This window comes from Opisthocomus hoazin, chromosome 18, assembly GCF_030867145.1.
Source record: "Opisthocomus hoazin isolate bOpiHoa1 chromosome 18, bOpiHoa1.hap1, whole genome shotgun sequence".
In the NCBI taxonomy this organism is placed as follows: Eukaryota; Metazoa; Chordata; class Aves; order Opisthocomiformes; family Opisthocomidae; genus Opisthocomus; species Opisthocomus hoazin.
Window position 1 is genome coordinate 13574504 of NC_134431.1, and position 25802 is coordinate 13600305.

At 51.5% G+C, this 25802-nt stretch overlaps 1 protein-coding gene across 4 annotated transcripts in view; it reads right to left on the bottom strand.

The window, feature by feature from the left end:
- Positions 1-25802, bottom strand: part of PMEPA1 (prostate transmembrane protein, androgen induced 1) — a 51167-nt gene that overhangs the window by 12899 nt on the left and 12466 nt on the right. For 2 of the 4 annotated variants that reach the window (XM_075438770.1, XM_075438769.1), the window contains exon 2: positions 22305-22352. The exons of the other annotated variants lie outside the window; for them this stretch is intronic. In XM_075438770.1, the coding sequence (XP_075294885.1) occupies positions 22305-22352 (48 nt within the window). The remainder of the gene's footprint in view (positions 1-22304; positions 22353-25802) is intronic. 4 annotated transcript variants of the gene reach the window in all.

Below are 25802 nucleotides of genomic sequence, written 5' to 3' on the forward strand. Positions count from 1 at the left end.
GCACTTGGCAGGAGGCAGTAAGAAGCCACTCCTAAAATTTCCTAAGGAAATAATTCCTCACACTTCTCTGAGGCTAAGGAAAACTGAGTACTGGAGGCAAACATTGCCCTGGGGTCATTATTTCCATGTGTTTGGCACCCAGAGAGCGGATGCCGCCCCTGAACCACTCTTGGGTTGCCACCCCCGAGCCCCCTCATGCCAGCAGTGCCCAGGGCCAGGCAGCAGCAACTCCAGCACTCATCATAAAGGAGGAACCAGACCAGCAAAATTCAACAGTCCTGGAAATATGAGCCTTGCTCCTCAGAAGGGACAGCTATAAAACCCAGTTTTGGAAAGCTGTGCCCTAAGCTACCACAGATGCGGCCATCTGTATTTAATACGTACAGACACAGACACGTATACATCCGTGCGTGCATAGGAAGACCCATCAGCGCAGCATCACACTGCTTGGACCAGCTGGGGTGGCTGCTGCTTAGTCAGGCAATTTTTTTTTTTTTTTTTTTTTAATGGAAAGTTTTCTCCTGGCAGGTGGCATTTAAGTGCCAGTAAAAGCAAATAAATGTCAAGAAAACAGTCCAGGTGGTGAGTGCTGCCAGTTACCTTGGCACTCATTCTGCTAAACTGCAGCTATTTCTGCCATTGCCCAAAACGTTTAACCAGCTCTGCCCACCACCTTCAAAAAGCAGAATTATGCTGTGAAAGCAGGAGCCTTATCTGTCACTTAAAGTGAGATGTATGAGTGACCTGGAGCCCATATACTTACAGCACCCCTGAAGCACAGCTGTCTACACCAGAAGATTGCACATGCAGTGCGAAGAGAGGGATTAAAAGCCAAACGCCGCAAAGGAGTTTTGCCTTAAAAATGCCTTTTAGCTAAAGGCATCTTCTTAAAAGAGGAGGTCTAGGTCTTTCACAGCAACCCCAGCAAGGTGCCCGAATGCCTGGAAAAAAAACATGATCCCAGCAATTTATGATCCATCCCAAAGTCAGCGGCACAGCTTGCCCGTGGGAACGACAGGCGACCGGAGCCGAGAGCTGCCACGGGTGCCCTGTGCTGGAGGAACAGGCTGAAACAGGAGCTCGTTTCTTCTGAACACAAATCAGATTAAACAAACACCCCCCCCCCCCAACTTAAAATGGCTGGGAAAAGAGAATGACAAGAAAACACTGAAAAAAAGGTGCAACGTCTCTTCCCATGTCATCCTCCCTACGTCGGAGTGTCCCTACACAGCCTAAAGGCACGTCCTAGTGCCAGCCGCACCCAAGGGCACAGAGACCATCCCTGCCGACTTCCAGCATGCGATCAGAGGGGTGAAGGCCCAGGACCCGAGCCAGGCATGGGACAGCCCACAGCTCCCCCGGGTGCTCTCCAGGCCACCCCGAAAAGTGAGACCCCGGGGGAGCCCTGACCCAGAGCTCCTCTGTCCCATCTCGCGCGGGCAGCAGAGCCCACAGGCAGCCATCCAGCTTGGATGCGGAGCCCGCTTTTTGTGGAATTCATTACAGAAAAGAAAAAAACAAAACACAAAACAACGAAGGTTTTTAGGAAGATGAGTCAATTTAGCCTCAAAACGCAGCATGTGCTTTGGCCACGGTAAGAAAACACAAGAAAAAATTTGAGGCCAGGGATGGAAAACTTCCTTTTCTCTTCAAAGAGGTTATATTTCCGAAGAAAAACAAGACCAAGGTAGTTATAAAGGAAAGTTCCTTTCGCAGGATGAGAGGTCCCTTAAATTAACCAAACCTTGCTAAGTTGGTCACGGTACTTCTGTGACACAGGTGAAGTTTTTGCCATCAGGAGCGCTGGGCTAATTCCTTCCTAGGAAGGAACACACACGAGACGCGTGTCACTTACAAACGACCTAAGCCAAGTTTCCTGCACACACAGACATCCAACAAGCAGAGCCTGAAGCAGAAGAAAGGGTGGGAATTCCGTCAGGATCTGGGACAACACACGGGCGCCTCATCCGTCCCCATCCAGCCCTGAATGCTGTTTATTCTGGCTCTAGGACTCCTGTCATCAGGGTATTACAAAAAGGTTGCCAAGAGGTGCAGTAATAAGGCACAGTATCATTACCAGAACAAAGGGGACGCTTCTCCTGACCCATCTCTCCCTCCCTGTTCTCCTGGCGCTGGTCATCTGGGTGGGCTGGACCCCAACGGGGACCGCAGGGTGAGGCCAGGAGGTGCAGGCAGCGTCTGGCCATGCATCACGCCTTGCTCTCCAACCCCAAAGCCAGGTTATTTCCATGTGGAATCTAGTCTAACCTTATGGCAATCCCACTGGCATTACCAATAGAAGAGCGATTTTAGTATCTCGCTTTGTGGGAGGAGGGAGAACAATTAAGCTGCCAATTAACATTCTGTAAACAGGTCTGGTGAAATGTGTCCGAACGACAAAACCCGAGCAGCTCCCCCTGTTCACGCCAACGGCCCTGCTCTTCTCCAATCTCCTTCGTTAGCACGGGGAAGCAAACAGCTCAATCACTGCAGCAGAGCACGTCTACCCTTGTCCTGCAGCACAGACAAGGGCTCAAACGTTGAAGCATCGCATCTGCCCCCATGTCGTCTTTGGTGGTGCTGCTGACACTAAAATTGCTTCCCAATGCTGTATGTATACACGAGGAGGCCAAACCCACCGGGAAGCTCAGCTCTGTGCATCAGCAGGAGCTCAGGGCAGAGCAGAGGGCACACAGTGCCCCGAGGTCTGCTCATCTCCAAGCCCAGCCTGCGAGGAGCAGCACAGCCTCGAGCGCCTCGGGGCAAACACGTCAGGTGTGCTGAGAGGAGCTTTAATCCCAAGAACGCTCATGTTGCCCAGTCTGGCCTTTGGAAAAAATAAAATAGCAATCAAACCAAACCAAAGTCCCCCACACTCAATTTGTGCTTTTTAGGTTTCCAGAGACTCATATCCACTCGAGGCGCTGAAGTTTCTGCCAGCTCTCCCTCTGTTCTAACTTGTCTTCGTGGGCTTCATTTGCAGAAGGGGGAAAAAACTCCAACACACTGGAAAGCTGGATATACTTGGTAAGATTTTATCCAAGCAGCTCAGTTAAACTAATGAAGAAGGATCATTAAGAACCCAAACTTTGAGTTAATACGTTATTATACAAGTGCAATTCAGCTACTATGCTAATAAAAAGCCTTTGGGGAATGAAGAACAAGCCAAACTGCAAAGCACATGATTTATAATTCTACTGGTATTCTTAAAAGCACACACACAACAAAACAAAACAAAAAATACTCAACACATTTTGTATTTGGCTTCCTAATCATTGTCACTTTTCAATTAGGAGAGACCTCATTCCCTTTCTCTATGTAATTTTCCCCAGGGGAAGTGTTATAAATGCACTAGGCTTTACAAGATGGGCATATTCAGCCTCCAAATGCAAAGTAAGGTCACACTAATTTAATTTTGCATAATTTTTACTCCAGAATACGTTTCAAGCTAACAGGTTCAGACATCACGTTTAAGTGACAGAACCTGCTTTTCTGTATTTTCTGTCTAGACGCTGCAGCTCTGGGAGTCGCTCAGCACGCGTGCAACTGTTTTGCAACTAAGCGTTTTTCCCCCAGATTCTCACAATCCCGAAACTGGATATTCATGATCAAGAACAATCACTTGTCACGTCCCATTCTTCAAGTTTGTGACTTGTTTGCCACTTCAAACCCCATGTGGCCTTGAGTCAGGGTTTCACAGTAGATTAGAGCATTACATTAATAAATGATAGGAGCGACCACTGCTTCCCAAAGCCTGCGGAGCCGGAAACACGCAGGCTGCGGCCACTCTCCTGCTCCAAGGGCTTTTTGGAGGAGGGCAGCACACGTCCTCGCTGCCCAGCCACCGGGACACTAAGGCTCTAAAGCGTCAGAAATTTATGGAAACGGCAGCTGGCTGGCAGCTGGCGCGGAGGCACCGCAGCAGCACGGCTCCCGGGGCACCCAGCCCCACTCCTCCCACCAAAGCCCACATTCGCAGCTCGGTAAGAGCAGCTGTGGAAAGGTGCACCGTCGAGCTTCCTCAAGCGCCTGAAAACTAAACGCTCAGCACCCACAGGTTTAAAATGTATTAATATTTTTCCAAAGCAGCAGAGCTACTTGAGCCAATGGGGACCCTGGAAGCGCTGAGCCTCTGCACACACGCACGGTTCACAGCGGCCGCAGGGGACACGGGGCTACGATATACTTTAAATGTGTTTCCTTACTTTTTACAGCTATACTACAGTTCATAAAATGCTTACTATAAACTTTATTAATGCTTTCCTTCCACAGAATATCACTGCTGAAGACAAATTCTCCAAAGTATAAAGAGGAAAAAAAAAAAAATACACCTGCATTTTACTGCAATAATTACAGGCACTCCAGCTATCACTTACAAGTGGACAGAGCTTTCAGACAGGGTCTCAGCCAAGATGACCTTTGCTTTCAGCCGGGTAGAACACACATCTGCAGGTCAAAACAGTTATCTGTATGCTTCAATTATCATTTCTATATATACTTGAATTGCATACCGTGTGAGAAGCGATGAGGAAAAGTGAAATTACTCGGGAGATAATGGCTAAGCAGAACAAATGCAGCTGCACTAGCCACAACTCCTAAGAAGAAAGTTGAAAAAAATATATGCCAGTCACCATAAACACTGCAGTGCACTGTGCTACAACCCAAGCCTGTTTTGCTGTGACAAAATTAAAGCAAGCAGAGAATCCCCTGCAGAACATTTTGCTTCTCCTGTGTTCACTTTCACTTCCTCTGGGTATTTTTATCATTAAAAACCCCTTAGTTCTGACGTGAAACAGATTGCCGGGACAGTTCAAGCACAATGAGTCCGATCATAAGCTCACACAGACTATCAAAAATATGCTCTTAAGGGTGTGGAGAAAAAACAACTGCTGCTGATTTAATCTTCTGGCGGACATCGGCCCCATGTGAGGCAACCCAACGCCCTGCTTCAAGCTAGGACGGGACACCTCCCCAGCAAGCCTCCCTGTTGAAAGTCAATGAACCATCAGTTAATTTTTACCCAGGAAGGACAGGACATGCACCTCAGCTGCTGGATGCTCCCATGACAGTCCCTCAGCATCAGAGCCACATCATCGCTCATTTCATCAGCTTCCTTTGGGAAAATAAAGCTAAAACTGTGTTTCGAGGTTGCTCTGTGTGCCTGACAGAGAGGAGAGTTGGTAACAGAGGCAGGCAAAGCCCTCGCTGGGCTTTGGGAGTGTTGGGTACAGCCCCATCGCTATGGGGAAACTTCCAACGTTGCCCCAACGTCTGCAATAGCACAGGTCACAGAAAAGGCAAAAAAAGTGGGTTTAAAATGAAAGCTTAACTCCAGCGGTTCCCCCTAATCTAGAAACTGATGTGAATTTGAGTAGTAGAAAAATACAAAAGGAAGTGAGTAAGACTCAGGGAGACTAAAAAGGGGCTGAGAACAACGCAGATTTTGCTGTTTCAGAAGTTTCAGAGAGCTGTGGAAATGGCATTTCCGTGGACTCGCCGCTGTGCCATCCCTGCCCACGTGGGCACTCGCCCCCAGCAGCCAGGCTCGTCACTGGGCACGACGGGTGTCTCACCCAGCCTCGGGTTTTGGACCTTGCACTGCAGTGGGCTGTCTTGCTGAAGACCCTCCACAGACACCTGCAATCCGAGAGAACAGAGTCCTCGTCTACATTGGGACTTCACTCTGCAACCCAGCTGTATGGAAACTTCCAGACTGGCCATTTTCCATCATACACAGGGACTATTTTTAATTAAATGTCACTCTTGTTCCCAAAGAAACATTCTGTAAGTGCCTAATAGAAGAACCAAGGAACCCCACCATCCACTGCGCCTTCACCTCCAGTCTTCACTTTCTCTGAAACAACCTTTACACCAAGAATGAACAGGATAGTTCTGTACAGATGCCTCCTGCTGCACAGCAAGCCTCAATGAACCAGGCAGAAACAGGTTGAGACTTTGTACTTCAACAGGAACATTAGAAAAGAGATGCAGTCAGGTCTTGTACAAACCTGGGCAGCATCTCTCTAGCCTCCAGAAGACGGAGGCTAAGGATGATGTCTAAGGACAGGCAGCCCCAGCTCCATCCTGCCCCTGCAGCACCCCCGACCTGCCTGGCAGGGCCCACAGGTGCCCACGCAGGGTCTGAGAGCAAGGCTTTGCTCACAGCAGTGAGCACACCGGCAGCCTCCCTTCCCAACTCAGGCAGCAGAGCCACAGCCTATGGATGAAGTCCATGAACAGATAAAGCGGGCTGGCAGTGGGGAAATGATGTAATGAAGGTCCTCGGAAAGCCAAAGGGACAAGCAGCTGGAGCAAAGCTTGGCATGGGAGATGCACCATGGCGAGGCGGAGGAGTGCCCGCCCCAGCCCATGGCACCTAGATCAGCTGCCAAGCTCCCAGCCCGTCCACCGCAGACGGACAAAGCCTTTCCCAGGTCACTCAGCCCAGGAATGAGACCTGGCTCTGACCCAGCCTTGCCAAGGAACCCAGTCCCTTCTGGGACTGCAGGAGAAGCATGGCCCTTGGTGCAGGCACGGAGCCACTGCGCTCACCAGCAACAGGAGGCAACTGGGTACAAACCTATGGGCACGAACGGGGAACCCGCAGCACAGGGCACCCAAGCCCTCAGCCAGCAACCAGCCCTCAGGCAAGCACATGCCTGCTGTGGGGTGGCAGTGGGGTACCTGCCGGCACCGTGCGAAGAGCTGGGTGATGCTTAGAGCAAGTGGAGCTGAGAAAAGCATCTTGCTTTCTGCCCCCGGGGCCCTTGCTCCAACTACGAAGCAGCAGATTACGCTCCTTGCCGCACACGGCCGCTTTGTAGAGTGCCTGTGGTTATTTACGGAGCCTGGTTCACACAGGTGACTCAGCACCATGATTCAACAAATTCCGGCAGAGAGCCCACAACGACGTGGAGTGGGGCACCTCGGTGGGGACTGCCCCACAACAGCGCCCAGTGAGCAGCTCCGGCCTCCAGCACAGCCCCCAGGGACTGGGGACATCGGGCCATGTCTGGTCCTGAAGCTTATGAAATGCGTAAATGAATCGCTGCCTACCATCAGCTAAATATGGTGGCACTGTAATGTCACACCACATGTCCCAGCTTCTTCCATAATCCTTGGGGATTTAGGGTAAGTTCAACTGACTGCAATGCTCCGTCCTCCATGCACCCCTCCTCATGCCTCGGAAAGGAAGATCTCTAAACACACACACACACAGAGTCTTTCCAGACCTGGTAAAATGAATCAGATTAATTAATGAAAAGTGTTCACAAATCTGCAGCGAGCACTTTCATCCCTGGTTTTCCATTAACACCTTCGATATCCACAGAACTGCCCTGGCTGCGTGACTCGGAGCAAGACGCAGCAGAGATGTGCACAGCCCTGACTGCAGTTCCCTTTCCTCCCAATTTTCCCATCTTTTCATATACCCTCACCCTTGGGCATCTTCTTTTTCAATAGGTTCCTTGTAGCCCTTGATGGCAGCACTCTAGTGACATAAAAAAAGCATGTAAAAGACATAAATAAGGGTATAGCTACTTTTTGACTGAGCATGTGCAGATGGGGCTATTCAAGAGTGATCAGGAAGGCGGTGGGGAGAAATCAAAGTCCAAATCAGACTGGTACTGGCAATAATTTGAAGCTTGAGCTGAAGAGCACCCGCGCATCCTTCCTCCCTGACTGTGATTCCCCAAACTCTGCACTTAGAATCTTTGTGGGATACCAAGCAAGGATGCTCAAGGATTTCAGCCCAGAATGGTTTTAAGCCAGTAACCTTCAAGGCTGCTCAACAAGCTTGTGCAGCTCCTCAAAGAGCAAAGGAAAACAAGTCTTGCGGCCAAGGTCCCCCTCTTCCAGCATCCGTAAGTGTCTGTCAGCACCCAAGACCTGCGCTGCTTCATCAGCATCCTATCGCAGGCATCATTCTCATCTGCTAGTCTGGAGGTCCCTGCCTGCTCTCCTACCCACCCAGGGGTTTTGACAGGCTGAAGAAAGATATGACCCAGCATTTTCTCCAACAAACCTGGGCTGCCGTCTTCGCACGAAACTTATTGCCCATGGGTAGGTAGAGACACTGCCCTAAACAAGAAGTGATGGGTCTGACTGTCAGTCGTTCTCAGCAGCCGCATCTCTGGCTGAAGGCAGCAGCAAGGCCAGGGGCTTGGGCACCAGCAGGCTGCGGAGGAGGAGGAGGAGGAGGAGAGACACCCTTATCCATTCTGTCAGCTACTTGACAGCCCAACCCGCTCCCCTCCCCGGTCTTCACTGACATTTCAGAGCACCACAGCTTCAGCAGTGCCCAGAGGCACTATAGAGAACAAGGAGACACACAAGGACAGTCCTTGCCACGAACAGCTGAGAGCCTATCACTACCTTCCATGCCCCAATAATTAGGTCACAAAGCAAGTCCTAATCACTTTTGGGAAATGAAAGCTGCGGACACCCTGTACTGCCTTGCCTTACACATGCCGACACGCCGTCTTCTCGAAGCAGAGAACCAGAAAGGCCAGAGTTGACATTACTGAACTGGTCTGGAGCAGGCCTGGACCCAAGGAGAGTCCACAGAGCTGGCCCGAGGTCTGCCCGGTCCTCGTGCACAGTTTAGAGCCCTGCCTGCCCCAAAAACTTTCATTTGTGCCTGTCGGCTGCGAGTATACCTTCAAAGAGCAGTGGACAGAATCACAGAATGGTTTGGGTTGGACAGGACCTTCAAGCTCCTCTAGTTCCGACCCCCTCGCCATGGGCAGGGACACCTTCCACTAGACAGATGTTACAGCACAATCAGGGCACATTTGGAGCAGCATGTGGACCCCTGGAAGGGCCTGAGGGTTAAACGTAGGAGAATCAAGTCCAGCCACAGCATGGTGGTTGTGCCAGATGCTCATCAAAGCCTCTGTAAAAGGATGTGGGTTAAGCAATGTAGCCAAAGAGTGGACCTCATTTTTTCTACTCAAGGCTAAAGAATGTGAATTTGAGAAGAGCCATATGAATCTAGTCACCCTTCCAAGCCATGATTTTAGTACGGGATAAACTCAACTCCTCAGCGAGCAGCTGCCGGGGCTCGGACTCTGCAGCAACCCACAGGAGAGGCAGCCAGGCCAGCGCGGGGGCCATGTCTCACCGCGGCCCCTCGCCCTCCCCTCTCCATCCACACAGCATGGAGGAAAACACCCTGGCACAGCAGCAACACAGCCCAGTGCAAGCAGCTCTACCCTGGCACATCCTACACAGGGACATGCCCATTATGCTAAACATTACATTTGAACGGCTCTAATTTAAGCAAGAACCAAAACAGCCCCAGGCAGCAGCTGGAATCCAAAGGCTGCCAGACAGGGTGCAGCACCAAACACTGCTCCTGGTTTACAGAGGCCATTTCACCCACCAGATGCCGAGCTCCACTCATTAAAGAGACCAATGTTCTCCCTCTCAGAGACCGTGGACAGGGAAGAAGAGATGAAAGAACAAAGAACTTCAGACGGCAGATTACTCACCCTCCGCCGCTCCTCTGTTAGGTCATCTTAGAAACAATCAGACCAGACAAAGTCATTGCTGCAATATTTGTGTATTAGCACTTATCTGCTACATTTATCTTCTAAATAATACCTCCATAAAACCACATACGAAGGGCTCATCAGATTGTCAACAATTATATTTGTTTACAAGGCAGCACGGGAAGTACTGGAGATAGATAGAGAACATGATCTTGATTTTGATATTGCCCCTGCTGGCACCAGTCAGCAGCACCTTGAAGCTGGAGCCACAGCAGCAATACCGAGGCATCAAAGAGAGCAGGATCAGGCCCGTGACAACAGGCAGGACAGCTGGGAAGAGCCCGCTGGATTTGGTCCTGCTTCACACACCACCAGTACAATTAACAACTAGACTGCATTTCTAGATTCAGCATGGCCGGTTCTGATGTACACAGCAGGAATAATGGCGTGCGAGCTAGCGATGACAGGCTGAGAATGGGGCAGGAGGGCAGACAGCAAGCGGGACTCAGAAAAGCAACCAGTTTGAGAAAAACATTGCTGGAAAACGGGTGATGGGGCCCCAAGAAGTCATGTTCATAGTGTCATTCCTTGGGCCATAACTATGCATTTAATATAGTTCGTTTTCTTCATTTGTCACCCTGGGTAACCAAGCATCACATCCTCTGAGTCACTGGCAAATGATGGCCTCATCCTGCACCCCCACCCCCTTTTTTTTTGTTTGTTTTAAAGGAAATGGCCCCATTTCACGCTTATAGCCATGGACGGATTAGATTGGTCGGGCCTCAGAAATTTTTTTAGTCCTTAAAACACAGTAACTGGCCCAATCGCACTGCTGTGCCTGTTTTCGGAAGGTGACCTTCCCAAGCCAGCATGGCCACGGCGGCAGCTGCAGGGAGTGGGAGCTGCACTCGGGGGCCAGAAAGGCAGGATCAGCAGGGCAGCACCCAGCTTTTACGAGGAAACTGCAAACAGGAGAGCTGGGGTCAGCAGCTCTTTCAGCTGGGACACCTCCTGGCTCTGAGCAGGGTCCTGTCAACTGGAGACTGTTTAGAGAAATTCCTGCAGACATTAACCAGCTTCCAGCAATGAGAACTAATGAGGTTCTTTGGGACACTCAGACGCTCTAAGATCTTGCATACGCCAACCCCTTCTCTCCCTTTTTGTGCCCATTTCTCTCACCCTCCCCTTTTGCAGGGTTTTGAGACAACATATTTTATGCACAGTAAGCCTGATCCCAGCCTGCTGAGCTGACTGGAAGGAGTACATTGCTTTTGAAGGTACTCCCAAGGGTAAGGACAGCTAAACTGGATTAAAAGAATACAGTAATTTTGGTTCTGCACTTAAAAGATAAGCAAATTTGCTTGCTCACTAGAAAATGTTAAGCAAGGCTCACAGCCCCCACCAAGCTGAGAACAACCAGCGCATCTCCTGCTTCCCGAGAAGTGGCACAACGGCGTCAGGCCCGGGCGGTGTCCAGGCAGGGGCGCGGGCAGCGCGTTGCCCGCCCTCCTGAACACTGGCATCCAGAGTGGGACACAGGAACAATCTGTTCACAGGACACTGTTCACAATCTGCCATCATAAACAGCACGAATCAGAAAAAAATCCACCTAAAAATGAGTGAAAAAACACAGTACACAATTATCTGGATCAAACCCTCCCAGCCAGCCCTGAAAGACCAAAGAGATTTTGTTTGTCAGGGGTATTTCTAGCGCTAGTGAAAATAAACACATTAATAAATAAGTATTTTCATATACCCTGGAAACACTCCTGATCGATATGTGGCTTGCTACCACAGAGGTGTTTTTTTTTTCCTTCCACCCAGCAGAAACTCCTGACAAAGGAAAGCACATCTCATTTATGAACTTAGCTATAAATACTTTTGCTAACTGCCATTTAGGAATTTCATTTCCTGCTTGAGCAAGTCCTGTTGAAAGAGGCAATTACCAAATTTGTTTCTAGTTATAGAAATAGATGTTTGTTGCTGCCCACATCTGTTTCGACAGACAAATTGCCAGTCGCGGATGCTCTGAGGAGCAAGTGCTCCATCCAGGGAGAGCTCTGCCACCTCTCCAGAAAGCTAACAGCAATTACAGGGACTGGGTTGCCGATTCCGACTTCGTTTGAGCCCCATCTCCCGCTCCCACGGAGCTGCCTCGCACTGATGGCACCCGCAGCTTCACATCAGCCACAGCCACCTGCACCACGTCACCCAGTGCCGGTCACCGACCACTGCTGGCAGTGCCGTAGCCTGCTCGTCCTCCCGCTGCTGCGGAGACGCTGAGGGATATGCATTTCGTTAGTCTCCAGGCCCATCAAAACAAGGCAACTTTAATTCTGCAGGTCACGAGGATCCAGTGCGCTGCATTTGTTGTGTGTGCAGAAAGGAAGGGAGCAGCAAAGCATCCTCCTCGCCTGCGAAGCAGTGAGAAGGCACCGGCTTTCCTGCTTCACGTGGGACACCCCACTGCAAAACAGCCAGCGGTGACGGTGCACGAGTGTGCAGATGGAGGTTCATGGCTGTCACGAGCACAGACCACAGCCTCTCCTGGCTGCATGCTGCATTTACCGGGTTTCACCGGGTCTCCCTCCCTGGCACCCTCCCTTTCCACTTCCCTCCACCCTGGCTGTCCTCTAGCAAGTTTCCACTTCCACTTACTCCTGGGAAAACCGTTCAGCAGCTGATTCCGAACACGCTCAGCATGGTCGTGCCAGAGCCAGCTGCGGGTCAGGTCCCCAGTGCCAGCACCCGAGCCCCGGCACAGTGCCCGACAAGTCCTGTGGGACCCACGCCTGGGCAGGGCACCCCGAGAGGGACACGGGGACAAGCAGCAACGCCCGTGCCTCTCTGCCACAAGCACAGCACCTATCAGCTCACACCCAGCGGTGTGATGCGGCGGAGGCACAGAGAAGCCACAAAACACCGTGAGCTGTGGCCGGGGAACCTCTGGCTTTTTCCTGCGTGAATCAGCATGGCTCCCCACACACCGCCTCCCTTATCAACCCGGCACAGCCCCGAGAACCCATCGGCATTCGGGAGAGGTGCCAGGGACCCCACCGTGCCCCGTCCCCGGCGCTGCAGCTCCTTCGGGGGCTCCAGGATGTGCTCCCCTGGGCAGCAGTGCCGCAGGGGCTGCCCCAATGCCCGGCTCGCAGACGGGTGTCGAAACACAGATTGAGAAAGTTGGCCAAAGCCACACGGGTCATGACAGGGCTGTAACTGCGACCGGATTTCCTCAGCCCTGCCCAGGGCCGATCAGCAGGACACCTCTCCCTGTCCTGCCTCTCACCCAGCACAGTTCTCGTCTGTATCGTTGTGCAGCTTTTGCTGATAGAAGGATCGACCTTTCACAAAGTAAGTCACTCCCACAGAACAAGGACAATCTTAAGTTATAGAGATCATTATGTATTGCAGGAGAAAATATGCAAAAGGCATGCAAATGCCCAGACACGCACACCGCGTTCGGTCACTGCAATATTCAAGCTCAGTTCTTGATCTGGTCTGAACACCACCAGATGGGAGCGAATGCATGTGCAGGCTCTCGCACAGAGATGTGAAAAAACGTTTTATATTTATATATACACACACAGCAGAGCGAATGGAGGAGGTGAGTAAAAACGCCCCAAATCTGAGAAAATTAAAGGTAATAAATTTACTTCCACTTCAGCTGTAGCAACAGCCTGAGAAAGGTTTTAACTCCTACAGCAGATATGCTGGAAAGTCGAAGTTTCGTTGCGGCATTTTTCACTTGTGAGTTTTTCAGCAAGCACAAAGCAAGAAGCTGTTCCCCCCTGTGAAACCCAGCGGTGTTCGCTCGGCAGAGGTGGTTTTTGGAGCCAAGAACGGGGCTGGGTTCCCATGCCCTCCCCTCGCCTGGCCATGGTGGGACGAGCCTCCCACCCCACTCCCCATCACCTGGCACATCTGCGTCCCTCCCGCCCGCCCCATTGTCCCCAGCACCCCGGTCCCATCCCCACACCGCCCCAGATGGCAGATTGACGACACGGGGCGACGGCGGAGAGCCGACCCGCCGGGTCAGCCCTGACAATAGGTGCTGGGGGCGGCTGGAGGGAAGAGGCCGCGGGGGCGAGGAGCCCCCCGGCTCGCCCGTCTCCTCCATGCAGGCCATTCCTAGCCCGGCTTTTCAAGCCACCTCCGCGGGCCACCAGCCACCTGCCCGTGGCGACGGGGACGCTCGGGGCGGGTGGCAGCCCGGCAGCTGCCCTCGCACCGGGGCCGGCTTCGGGAAGATGGGGAAGGGGGGCAAGAGCACAGAGGGGAGGATTATCCACGGACACAGCTTGTCCCCTTTTCACTGCATTTAACAATAAAGCAGTAGCTATAGCAACGGGGTTAATTAATGCATCCGATTTGCATAACTAAAACTCCAAACCCATTCAAACCTCGCTGATATTTTCATTCTTAAACCCGGCCTGCAAGGCTGTGCTCTTATGGCCAGGGGAACCCAAACAAACACAGCCGCACGCAGGGATCGCTGCAGGTGCGGAGGGACGCAGGTACACACGGGCATCGCACAGGAACCCGGAGCACCCAAAGCCACCCCTCCGCTGCGGGCCCTGCAGCGGGACCCGCCGGTCAGGCTCCGAGAGCCACGGGCTCCGCGTACCTTTATTCCCCCAGCAAGCGTTAGCATCTGCAAATAAGCACGTGGAAAAGAACAGAAAAATGGGGACTAAAGCAATCTGCAAAAAACAAATCAGAGGGGGAAAATGTGCTTTTTCGGAGATGGAGGGAGTAAAGCGCATTCCAAGACAGAGGGGGTAAGGAGATAGGCAATGTAAAGGTTTCAGACTATCATATAACCAGAGGGGGAAATGTCTTCTCACCACAAACATGCATCTGCATGATGTCTAGACAGTCATAAAAAGGGCAATTAAAGTACTGCAGGCTGCAGTAAGCTAATGTCTCCTCTCCCAGTCTAAACAGTTGAAACATACTGTACTAACTTTGAAAAAAAATATAGGATAGAGAGAGAAAGACAAGTTTGTAAGGAAAAATGTTTTGAAATTCAGTTTTAAATAAGCCAGTAAATTAATTCAACCTTGTCAAATCATTGCCTTATAACATATCAAATATTCCGCCTGCGTCCTGTCTAGACTGCGATAACAAAGGGCATTTAAAGCCCTGCAAGATGCGCTGACAGAGTAGCCATTTAAAGATGCAGTATTGCTTTCTCCATCTAAAACGATTTGTCAGATGGAGTTAAAATGAAAATGATAAGTAATCACTCTGGTTCACAACCATTTCAAAAGAAAAAAAACCACAAAAACCCCACAGCTCATAGATATAAATCCCACTAAAATCATTCCAATGTATCATTCCAGTGGGATTTGTTTGGGGTTTTTTTATGGCATTTGCTTATTTTTTTATTTTGTTAATCTGAGATGTTGCTAGCTTTGCACAGCGCATGCATTTCTAAATAGGAGTGTGTTAAGTTTTAAAAAGCCAGCTCCAAGTATTAATTGATTTATTGATATAAAGCAATGACTTGTGCAGAAATGCTATTATAACCCCAGGGGTTAACAACGAAAAGGAATTTTTTTTAAATTTACTTAGAAGCAAAAAAAAATAAACTATCTCACATGAGAGAAACTGGCCAGTCTCCACCACTGATACAATTCAGCCTGGGCTCACTGTCCTCAGGAGAGCAAGAGAGAAAGAAAAGTTAAAGCAAACTGTGTGCGTGTGCACAGCATGGGTTTTTTATTGAGAAAGGACAGTCTTCTGGAAAAAGCAAAACCAGATATAATCCCGCCTAACAGAAGAAACATCTCATCCCTTCCTGAGCTTTTTCAGCTGTTGGAGAACCGAAGTCTCAAAAAAAATACATATCCAAAATATGTGATCAGGCTTAGCAGGATGGCTAACGCTGCCCACGATGGAGCAAGGCCCCGCCGGCCTACAGCTACCCTACAGGCAGCCACTTTTAACGCAGGGCAAGGCTGGCGTTGAAAGACTTGATTTTGTTGTGACCTGGCATGACCAGAAGCCCCTGGCAAGCCAGTGGGGCTGGGACGTGCCCAGCCCCGGGTTCCAGCCACACCACACGGTCGCTTCTGGGGGGAGGCACGGTGGGGAGAGTCACCCCTGACGCTCAAAGTCTGCTCCTCACCCTACAGCATCCCACCACCGCCACCTCGTTTGCACCTCCCTCTGTCTCCCCACCCTTGTTTCTTAATTATTATTTTAATAAGACTGTTTCCAACTTCACTGCTCATTCCGCAATAGCCCAAGGGCTACAACTGTTCATTAGACAGAATTTCTGCTTTAATTGCACTGACACAGATGTGTAGGTTATCTGGAAGAAATTACTAAAACGAGCAGTAAAGAATGGGGCTGAATGCTTTTCTTCCCTTATGGAGAGTTTAATTTAACATTATTTCCCCACACGCTCCATACAAACAGCATCATTCTGTGCATTGTGGGTTTGCAGAGGAATTAATCCCAAACTGCTCCCGCTGCCAGGGTCTGTACAGGTGCGCTCTGCTCCCATGCCGCATAGGACTTCCCCGCAGGTTTGCCTCCAAGGGCTGCAGACGCGGTGCTGGAGGGGCCCGTGGCCACCCAACCCACCGGGCTCTGCAGCGCAGCCTCTCCACGGGCAAGGCCGGCGGTATGGAAGAGGGGCAAGTGGCTGACACCCTGCTCAGCCAACGTGTCATCACCACCGGTGGTGGGATGGTCCGTATCCACCCCGTGCTCCCCAGGCAGCGCACATCGCTGACATGCACCTGAGAGCAGATCCAGCCAAGACCACCAACAAAGCTTTAGGGAAGAAGTTCAAGCCGTTGCCTTGCCCTGACCATACCGCGCGGGTTTTGCCATAACAAACACTCAGCTGCAGTCACCCTGCGCGCCTGTGTTGTCACAGCTTCCAGCGACTCCAGAACCACCAGCCCTTGGCAAGATGTGGGAGCACCAAACCCCGGCGGGGCAGAAGGCAATGGCACCACTGCCCAATGGCTCCTGCCCATCCCCGCAGCACCACTGCGGGTGCCAGGACCAGGGTGGGAAACTGGCTCCCTCCGTGCCCCCCCACCCTCTGCAAAGAGGGAAACTACCGGACGCAGAAAAATGTCATCTCTTCTGCTCAACAGCGCCCAGGCTTCGAACCCGCCACGGCTGCGCAGCTGTCAAATCAGCCCTGGAGGTTACATGAACTTCCTCTGCGATTCCTGTTGGCGAGAGCCAGACACATAATAGCCTTGCATTGACAGAGAAAGAGTTGCCAGTGTTCTTCCTATTTAAAACCTCCGTTTGAGCTTCATACACCCGTTCTTCATACACGATACACATGCACTTACACACAAAATGCAGGAGTGAGCCAGGTCCAGAAGCGTTTCACTTCACCAAGAGCACTGCCTAACAGCGATGTCAGGTTTTGGCTCACTGTTATTATTTAATAGATATTAATTCAATAATAAGAAGTATGAACCTGCCAATTTTATGTTGTGTCTTCTCACCAGAAAGGAAAAAAAAAAAAAAGGGAGGAAGAAGAAAAACTTGCAACCAAGTTATTTATCGAACTGTTCCCTGCCCCTTGCCTCCCCCCCAGCAAAGGGCTGCTCTCCTGAGCAGCAGCAGCACAAAGCCAGGGTGAAGGCTGAGGCTGCCGGAAAACTGAGCCAGTCAGGGTGGGCTGGGGCAGGGGGGACAAGCAAATGCACATCAAGGGCACAAGTCCCATCTTTGAATACATCTACAAGCCCTCAAAAATGTCTCCTTCAGCAGAACTAGTATTTGATTTAAACGAGGTGAAAAAATGTATCACAAATGCTTCATGTCAAAAAAGTCTATGTTATGGAAAAAAAAAACAATACAACTTTCCTTTGTTACTAGAGGGCTTATTTGCTTTGTAGCTGCTGAAAACCTTTAAAATTCCACCATTACATTTTAACAAAACCCTGAGACTGAAGCATCTCACGGGCTAAAGTTCAGAAGACAGAGCACATCAGTTCCATCCTTCATCTGCAAGTACTTTGCTCAGGCCTGACTTCGTTTTGTATCTTGGTCCTCGATGCTTTTTGGCAGTTTGCTCCAGACTTACTGGCAAGGGCTAAAAGGTTTCTATTTAGCTGGTGTCAGCTGAGCATCTGTGCCTGCAAGAACTGGAGTGGGGGTGATCCCGACTGCATTTCAAAAGCACATTTCTTTTTGGGAGCTGCCACCATAATTTTAAATCTGAGTATGTCTGGGTAGCAGGGTGACTCCCTCTGGAGGGGTCCCCGCTGCAATCCCGAGTGGAGCACCCGATTCCGGGAAGGATTCCGGCCAGCCGAGGGAACAGGATCTGGGAACGCTCCCTAACCTGTGACCCTGACAACAAAAGGCAGGGAGAGCGTCTAGACCTCCCGTCTGCCGCGGAGTGAAGGCGAGCATTGTGCTGCCTCGGACAAGGCAGGCACACAGGCGCTGCGGGACGGGAGCAGCCATGCGAGCCCCAGCTGCAGCCGCGGCCAGGCATCGCCCCCCAACGCAGCCCGGCACGGGGGGAGGCCACGCGCAGCCCACCCCGCCTCGCCCGCACTCGCCTTAGCAGCGGTTTTCAGGGCAGCTCCCAGTTCCCAGCATGGCTGGACCCAGCGGAGATGGAGGAGCTCATTGGATTTCCAGCCTGACCGGCCCTGGGTTTCCCTCTGCCTCCCCGTATTTCCCACACACCATCCTCATGCGACCAAACGCAGCCATCCCGCAGTTCCAGCTCCGTGCAGATGGCCAACAGCAGAGAAAAAAAAAAAAAATATGCTTCCTTCCACAGAGCCTTTATTTTCTGCTTTCCCTGCCTGTCTCGGTTAAAAGGGGACAAACCAACATGTTCCCTTTCCACCAAGCCTGGAGATCAGCTCAACGTTCAGCAAAGCTGAAGCCAAGACCCAGCTCTACCATGTATTTCTTGTGTGACCCCGGACAAGCCCCTTGGCTTCTCAGCATTGTAGGGCCCCATATACAAAAATACAAATACCCTAAATAAATGCTAGTGCTGATGGCAGGTTACTGCCAGGGAACTGCATGCTGAAAAAACGAAAGAGCTATTAAAAGCCCTCCTTCAGCTCTGCCAGAAAGAAAGCACTACTATCCAGTACTTAAAAAGACGTATTAAAGGAGAGCGGGCAGCCGGGGTTTAAGGACACTCTCGGCAGAGCGGTGAGGGGAAGCGCTCCTGGCCAGACCCCCCCACGCACCCTCACAACGGAGTTTTCCCCGGGGGGTGCTCCCATGCCCCGGCGTGCCCTTGGCCATGCCCTTGGCCATGTCACCAGCCATGTCACCATGGGCAGCAGGAACAGCACCCCCGAGCATTCCCAGCAGACAGCAGGGCTGGTCCCACACTGAAACACGCCAACCTGCAGATCTGAACTGTTGGCAAAACAAAAATCGTTCGTTTCACTCTCCCCAAAGGAGAGAGAACTACCTCTTCAAAACTGGGTTTTCTACCAGAAGACGAGCTCCAACCCAGCTGTACAGAAACCAGAGGACCCACAGGCGCAGAGGTGGCGGCACCGGTGCGGTACCACCCTGGGCACCAGCAGCACCGCTGCACATGGGACCTGCAAACCAGGGTGCAACCAGCTGCCAGGGAACCTCCATCCTCCTGCTGCCCCCATACTGGACCTCCAGGGTTACAGCCTGAAGCCATGCAAGACCAGCCCCAGCAGCTGAGACAGTTCATGTAGCCATCAAAAGACCACACCCTTCTGAGGAGAGGTGAAATACTAACAGCTGATGGTGAATATACTGAATTCAGATACAGAAAGCAGTTTTATTATCCTGGTAGCCATCTGATGTCAATCCTTCACCAACACACTCTATCCCATCCATACCTTTCTACCTGAAAAAAAAAATGAGGTCAGGGAGTTTCTTCTCCCCCTGCCTCCATCGCTTCCTACCCCATTTCCAAAGCATCACCCCTCCTGCAGCAACCCCTTCCCAGGTGCTCCAGGTCCCCGGGGCCACCCAGGCACCGGCACTGCCTGCAGAAGCAGGCGCTGCAGCAGGACGCTGTGCGGTGGCACCAGGGCGAGATGCCATGCGCCTGCAGCGTCAGCGAGGTCCAGCCCAAACTTCCTTGCAGCTCGGCACCTGCCACTTGTCTTCTGACAACTGCGTGTGATTTATTTTTGGTACACACACACAGGGAGAGCGACAGATCCTACACTGGGATTTTATCAGCAGTGTGCAGCTATGGAAACAAACCCATTCAGACTAATATAACAAAATGCCCAAACTCACAACAATAAAATAAAGAATGACGTATAGGGGCATTTTCACAGGGGAGCTTCTGGGAAACAGGAGGTCTGCGTGTCCGCTCCGACAGAATTCACCCAAACCTCTCAGCAATCTGCGGACACAGCATTTTCACCTAGTTACATGTTTTGCCTTGTGAATTTTGTTTTGTGCAAACCCTCCACCCTGCCCGTTGATTTTAAAGAGTGCAGAGATCTTGTCCCCTCCTAAATCAGATGAGTGGCTCCTTGGTGAGGGTGTCTCCCCCTCACCCTCCCTACCTATTCCCAGCCACCCTCTGTGAGAAACCGGAGAGCTGACACGAGACCCAGCAGAAACTGCTGCAGCCCTTTTTGCTCCCCGTGGGGAGGACGTCAGCGCCTGCGCGTGCCTCGGTGCACAGCCCTGGGCAGAGGCTGCAGCTCAGCTGAACTGATCCCCTCTCAGCAGGTGGAAGACCCACAACCCACTTAGAGAAATTCCAGAATCTAGCATCCACACCGGAGACATCCAGGACAATGGTGGAACAGTTTAAAATCCCAAGGGAAAAAAATTTTAAAAACTCTAAAGCTAAACCTCCCTTGAGTTGGTCTTGGGTGCTGCTCCCTGCCCAGGGTTTGTGGTTGACCCCCTGAGTGCAGGGCTTTAGCCCGGGGATGGGCACAGGCACCTCTCCCCGGGTGTCCCAGCTCTGCAGGCAGCACTGCGGTGCTCCGGGGGGGAGCGGGTGCTGGAGGTGGCGAGGTCTGGCAATACTGGCCCAGGCTGAAGCTGCAGACAAGGACGCAGACAACAAAGGCAAGGCAAAAAGCATTTGATAGAGGCAGCCGTGTCTGGCAGACCGCGGCTTTCAGGAGCCCAGGGAGACTTTCTGGGCATGCACCGACATCTGCAAACGCAGCTCCTCGCTGGACGCACAAGGAAGCTACCAGCAAGACGACTGAAGTGTCCTACACCGTACTGCAAATAGTATCCACCTAGTAAGATTAAAAACCCTTAAAGGTACAAAAGTGTGGCAAAGGAGCAAGCAACTGGAGACTGCAGGGAACAACTCTACAACAACAAAAAAAAGTATTCATTTTCTGTTATTTATATTCTAAGAAAACCGCATATTTTCACTTGCACCTTTGCCTCCCTCCCTGAGGCACGCACGTACACACAAAATGGGACAGGGAAGGCCAGGGAAAGCAGGAAGAGCAGCACAGCTAGAACAAATCCCTGCTCACACACTTCCCTAAATCACAGGACAAGGAAACGGGTGCAAGTTTTACAACAGTTGAGCAACAGCAAACACCTTTTGCTTGAGTGAAAATGCTCCGAGCTACAGGGCTCAGAGCAGCGTGACACAGGGGCTCCCCCCGCTCACCCGGCTTATCTGCTGAAATCTGTTGTTCCAGGCATTAATATAAAATAAATATAAATCAGTCACTGACTGCTGCAGGACAGTTTGCCTACGGACTGGCGTGAGTAGCCCAGCACCAGGGCTGCGCCTGCTCTGCGCACACCGGCTGCTCCCGGCCTCAGGCTCCTGCTGCTCCCCTGCCCAACGCCCGCACCATGAAAACGCTGCTCGTGGGACCGGTCGTGGCTTCACAGCTTTTTTTTGCATAAGCAAGGACTATTTTGCTGTGCAACCAAATTGTGCCATCGGGCTTGAAATAAAGTAACTGAAATAATTCTTTTTTGTTTTATTTTAGATTATGACTTTTACTAGTAGATGCTTGATAAAAGCCTAATGAATGATTTGCAAGTACTATAAGCACGTTAAAGATCTGAGTGTGGTTATAAGCCAAGCTCATAAGCTCTATTGACTTTCTAGGCTTTATAACAATTGATTAGCCATTTATTAAAATCATTTATTCACCACTTGTTAACGCTTTATTTCGTTGGTTCTTCCCCAGCAGGCTTGGGACACCACATTTCAGTAAAGACGCCTTACTTTTGAGGTACTCTCATACACTCAGTTCTAAATTGAGAGAGAGACCCATACATGTTATGACAGTGTCTTTTTGAACCAGCAAAGGCTCTTCTGCAAACAAGTTCAGCTGAAACCCAGCAGCCTGGTTCAACAGGGCTCCTGACGCCTGGTTTTGTCCATCCTGAGCACGGGCAGCTCCTGTTGCACTCAACAGAAGTCTGACATGCCATGATTTACAAAGCTTCAGGTTGTCAAACTACTTTAACAATATACAGTGAAAGGTTTTTCCTCGATGTAATGCTGCTCATTAGTTTGCTAGAGTAACAGCAAACAGAAAAGTACTTGCGCTTAAAAAGAAATTCAGCTTTTGAAGATGTTTCTACATTGAACAGCAGAAGAAAAAAAATTCCAAGATTACCAAAGCACAGTCTGCTATCAGAAGACAAAAAATACTGGGTTTGCACAATCGGCCTCTGAAGACAGGGCTGCATCCCCTGCTGCACCCCGAACAGCAGGTGCCTGCTGCTCTCTGGGCAACGGACCACCCGTTTCGTCAAGCGAGCAACCAGGGTGTTTATAGTACAGCAGCTGCAATCATGCAATCAGCCTTCATAATTAGATCTTGGCAACTCTTGAAATACTTCACTTACCCAGTTTACCTGGAAAGGTGCGACCTAAACATTCAGTGCCTGGAGACACTTGAAAGAAAAACAGAAAGCATCCGTCAGTGATGGGAGCCACCTCCGACCAGCTGCACCACACACCCCAGCTCCCCTCCTGGGGACACGCTCTCGATGAGCTCCCCCGTAGCCAAGCCCGGCTGACATCTGCACCCAAGCCCACCACCTCCGCAGCGGGCAGAAGCGCTAGAAGCACCACAGGGCGGGTCTCAGCACTCCTGGTAACAACCCCACGCACTTTTCCCACACCAGAAGTTGCAGCACAAGGTCCCACTCCTCTCCAGCCATGCCATGCCACGGCCTTCCCCGGGACTGCTCTCCTCCAGCACTCGCTGCCAACTCGCCTCACGGCGTAAATCTTCAGACTTTTGAAGGTCTGCAAAACTTTTGGGGATCATGCAGCCCACCCCGGACCCTCCCACCACATCTGACAACACCAACGGCTTGTCCCTGGCAGCCCTGTGCGCTTCGAGGCATCAGTGGGCTGTTCCTCACAGCCGTCTCCTCGCAAACACGCGCAGCTGAGCCCCATGTGCTGCTGAGCTATGGCCAAAGCTTAGGGTTTCCCAACACCCCATCCCCAGTGGTGGGGGGAAGCCGTGGGGTGCCGAAGACGAAGACCCACAGCAGCGTCCTGCCCAAAGCCCCAGCTGCAACACCCAGCAGAGGCGTTTTTAAGCGAGAAACAAAGCAGCAAAAAGCTGGGAATAGAAGACAACCCATGACTTCTCTCTTGCCATCAGTGAGCAGTGCACAGAATTAACGGAGTGATGGAATGCGGGCCCCCCTGAGCCCACCGGCACAACCCCCACGCCAGACGAGCGGCAAGCCACCGTGGGGACTTCATCGGAGAAAACCCGTGTGCGGGATGTTTTTTATGAAGCCCATAAGAACTGTCTGTCACCGATAATAGCTAATTGGTACTAATTAGCACCTGCCACAGTCTAATGCCAAAGGAGTCCTACTGGCCTATAAAAATGGCCTTTAACCCGTGAGGGAGGGAGGTTCCCAGCCGCCAGACAGCCCAGCCAAGGCCTTGGGCGCTCACACACCGCCCACGCCCTGCATGGCTCCGGCCTCCACTCCCACTGCCACAGCTCCTGCTTCTGCTACCACTGCCATGGCTCCGGCCTCCGCTCCCACTGCCACGGCTCCTGCTTCTGCTACCACTGCTATGTGTCCAGCCTCCCCTCCCGCCCCTCCTGGCTCCAGGTCTCAGCACAGGAGAGCAGACTGGGACACACAGAGGTTACATTAACACACTATTCCTCCCATAACAAAGTTTTAAAACGGTACTTTCCACACACCCAGGAGGACAGAGATAAGCAACTTCTTCAGCCCGGGAACAGATTACAGGTCAGGGGAGTCACTGTAAATTACTGCAGCAGCTAAATAACTCGGGACACGGAGGCTTGGAGTCAGCTCACTGATTTTAAGTCAGGCTGATTTAGAGGAACGAGTCCAGATGTATCGCAAATCAATGCTCCGCGCGCGGGAGGCATTAAGCAGTGGCCGTGCGAACGCGCAGCGTCGCCTGCATCGGCACGGGCAGCCTCCGCACACGGACAGCCCCACCGTCCCGCTGGAAGCAGCACCGACTGTGACGGGAAGGAAAAGAAAGGAATTCTGCTGAGCCAAACACCAACGTGTGGCAACAAGCTGAGACCTCCTCCTCCTCATCCTCCTCCTCGCTCCTCCGCAGCCAGCTCGCTGCACAGAGCCTGACAGGGGTGGGAGGCCAAGGGAAAAGCAGAGCCTGAGAAAAAGTTACAGCCAAAAAGGGTTACGAGGCCCAAAATGGGTAGTGGGCCAAAAAGAGGTGGGAGGCAAAAAAAGTCGTGGAGACCCAAGGGAAAAGTAGAGGCTGCCAAATAGTGGAGGCAGATGTGGGGTGGGAGGCTGAAACGGGGGGGAGGGGCAAAGGAAAAGCAGAGGCTGAGGAAAAGTAGGTGCTGAAAACAGATGGGAGGACAAAAATCGTGTGCGAGGCCCTAAAGGAGCGAGAGGCCAAATGGGGATGGAAGGCCAGAGGCGGGAGGCCTGAGGAAACACAGGAGTTAAGAAAAAGCCAAGGCCAACAGGGGCGGGAGGCCCAAGAAAGAAAAGTAGAGTCTAAGAAAAAGTGGAGGCCAAAAAGGGATGGGAGGTCAAAAAAGGGTGGGAGGCTGAAGGAAGAGTGGAAGATGAAAAGGGGTGGGAGGCCAAAGGACAGTCGAGGATGAGGAAAAAGAGGAGGTTGAAAAGGGGTGGGAGGCCCAAAAGGGAAAAGTAGAGGCTGAGGAAAAAGCAGAGGCTGAGACGGGGTGCGGGGCCGCTGCTCGCTGCTCTCCCAGCTCCCCTGGCTCTCCCGTGCTCACATTTGGCCTTTTGGTTTAGCCACGCATTTTGCCAACTTTTTAAATGCAAATGAGAATTCGCACTTAAAGTCAGTGCTTTAAACTTGACCAGAGCCACCCTCAGCTCTCCTCCCTCCCCCCCTCCATGCAGCATCACATTTTTTTCTCTATGCGCTCAGCAGCAGGGGATACAGGAGCAGCTGAGCCGTCGGCGCACCTTCCCTGCGGATCGGTGCCCGGAGCCCTGCTGCAGCCGCAGCCCTGCCAGACGACTCCGTGCGAAGGGCGGCTCACGCCGTCTGCCTACCAGCAGCAAGGAACCAGTAATTACACTGGCTGGACCAACACCTGCTAGTGGTTTTGTCTTACACTGTTTGTGCAGCGAAACAGGCTGCCAACAAAACAAAGATGTACTTAGTCCCAACAGGTGAAAACATGAAACAGGGAACGGAGCTGCTGCCTTGGTCCTACAACGCCTGTGTGCAACACAGGCCCGGAAATTATTATTGGTTTAGTGTGCAAAAAGGCTTCAAAAGCAGGTAAAAGCATTGCGTGCCCTGAAAAGACAAGTCTTTGCTGTGGGAGAAGGGAAGAGTCAGTTTAGAGCAGAAGTGCCTGTTCCCATGCCATGTCCGCACGGGCAGGGGATCAAACCCCCCCAGAGCGTTTCTCACTCACGGAGCCGGAGCTCGGCAGTGAGGTGGGAAGGGGAGGGCAAATACCCTGAAGGAGAAAGGGCAAAGACCCCGCAGGAGCACTCAGGCCAGCCTCAGCCTTCGCTGCCTTTCAGCAAGGCAGGAAAGCCAGGATCTGCTCCTAATTGCACCAAGTCACACCCCAGATACACTCCTCCATCAGCAGATGGAGACGATTCGCCCTGGAGTAAGAACACCAGCCCCACCTCTCGCAGCATATTTATTGAAAGCCACTAAACATTAAACAGAGGCAAAAAGTGTATCCCAGCAACATCTGGAATTTATCCCTTCCTCCTTCCGCAACAAAAAAAAAAAAAAAAAAAATCATGCCCTATTCTTTTTGAGAAAGAAAAGTGATTATATAGAATTATAATGCTGGAAGAAGATAGAGAAGAGCAGAGATTTGCTTTGAAACGCTGTCTGGACAATTAAAAAGG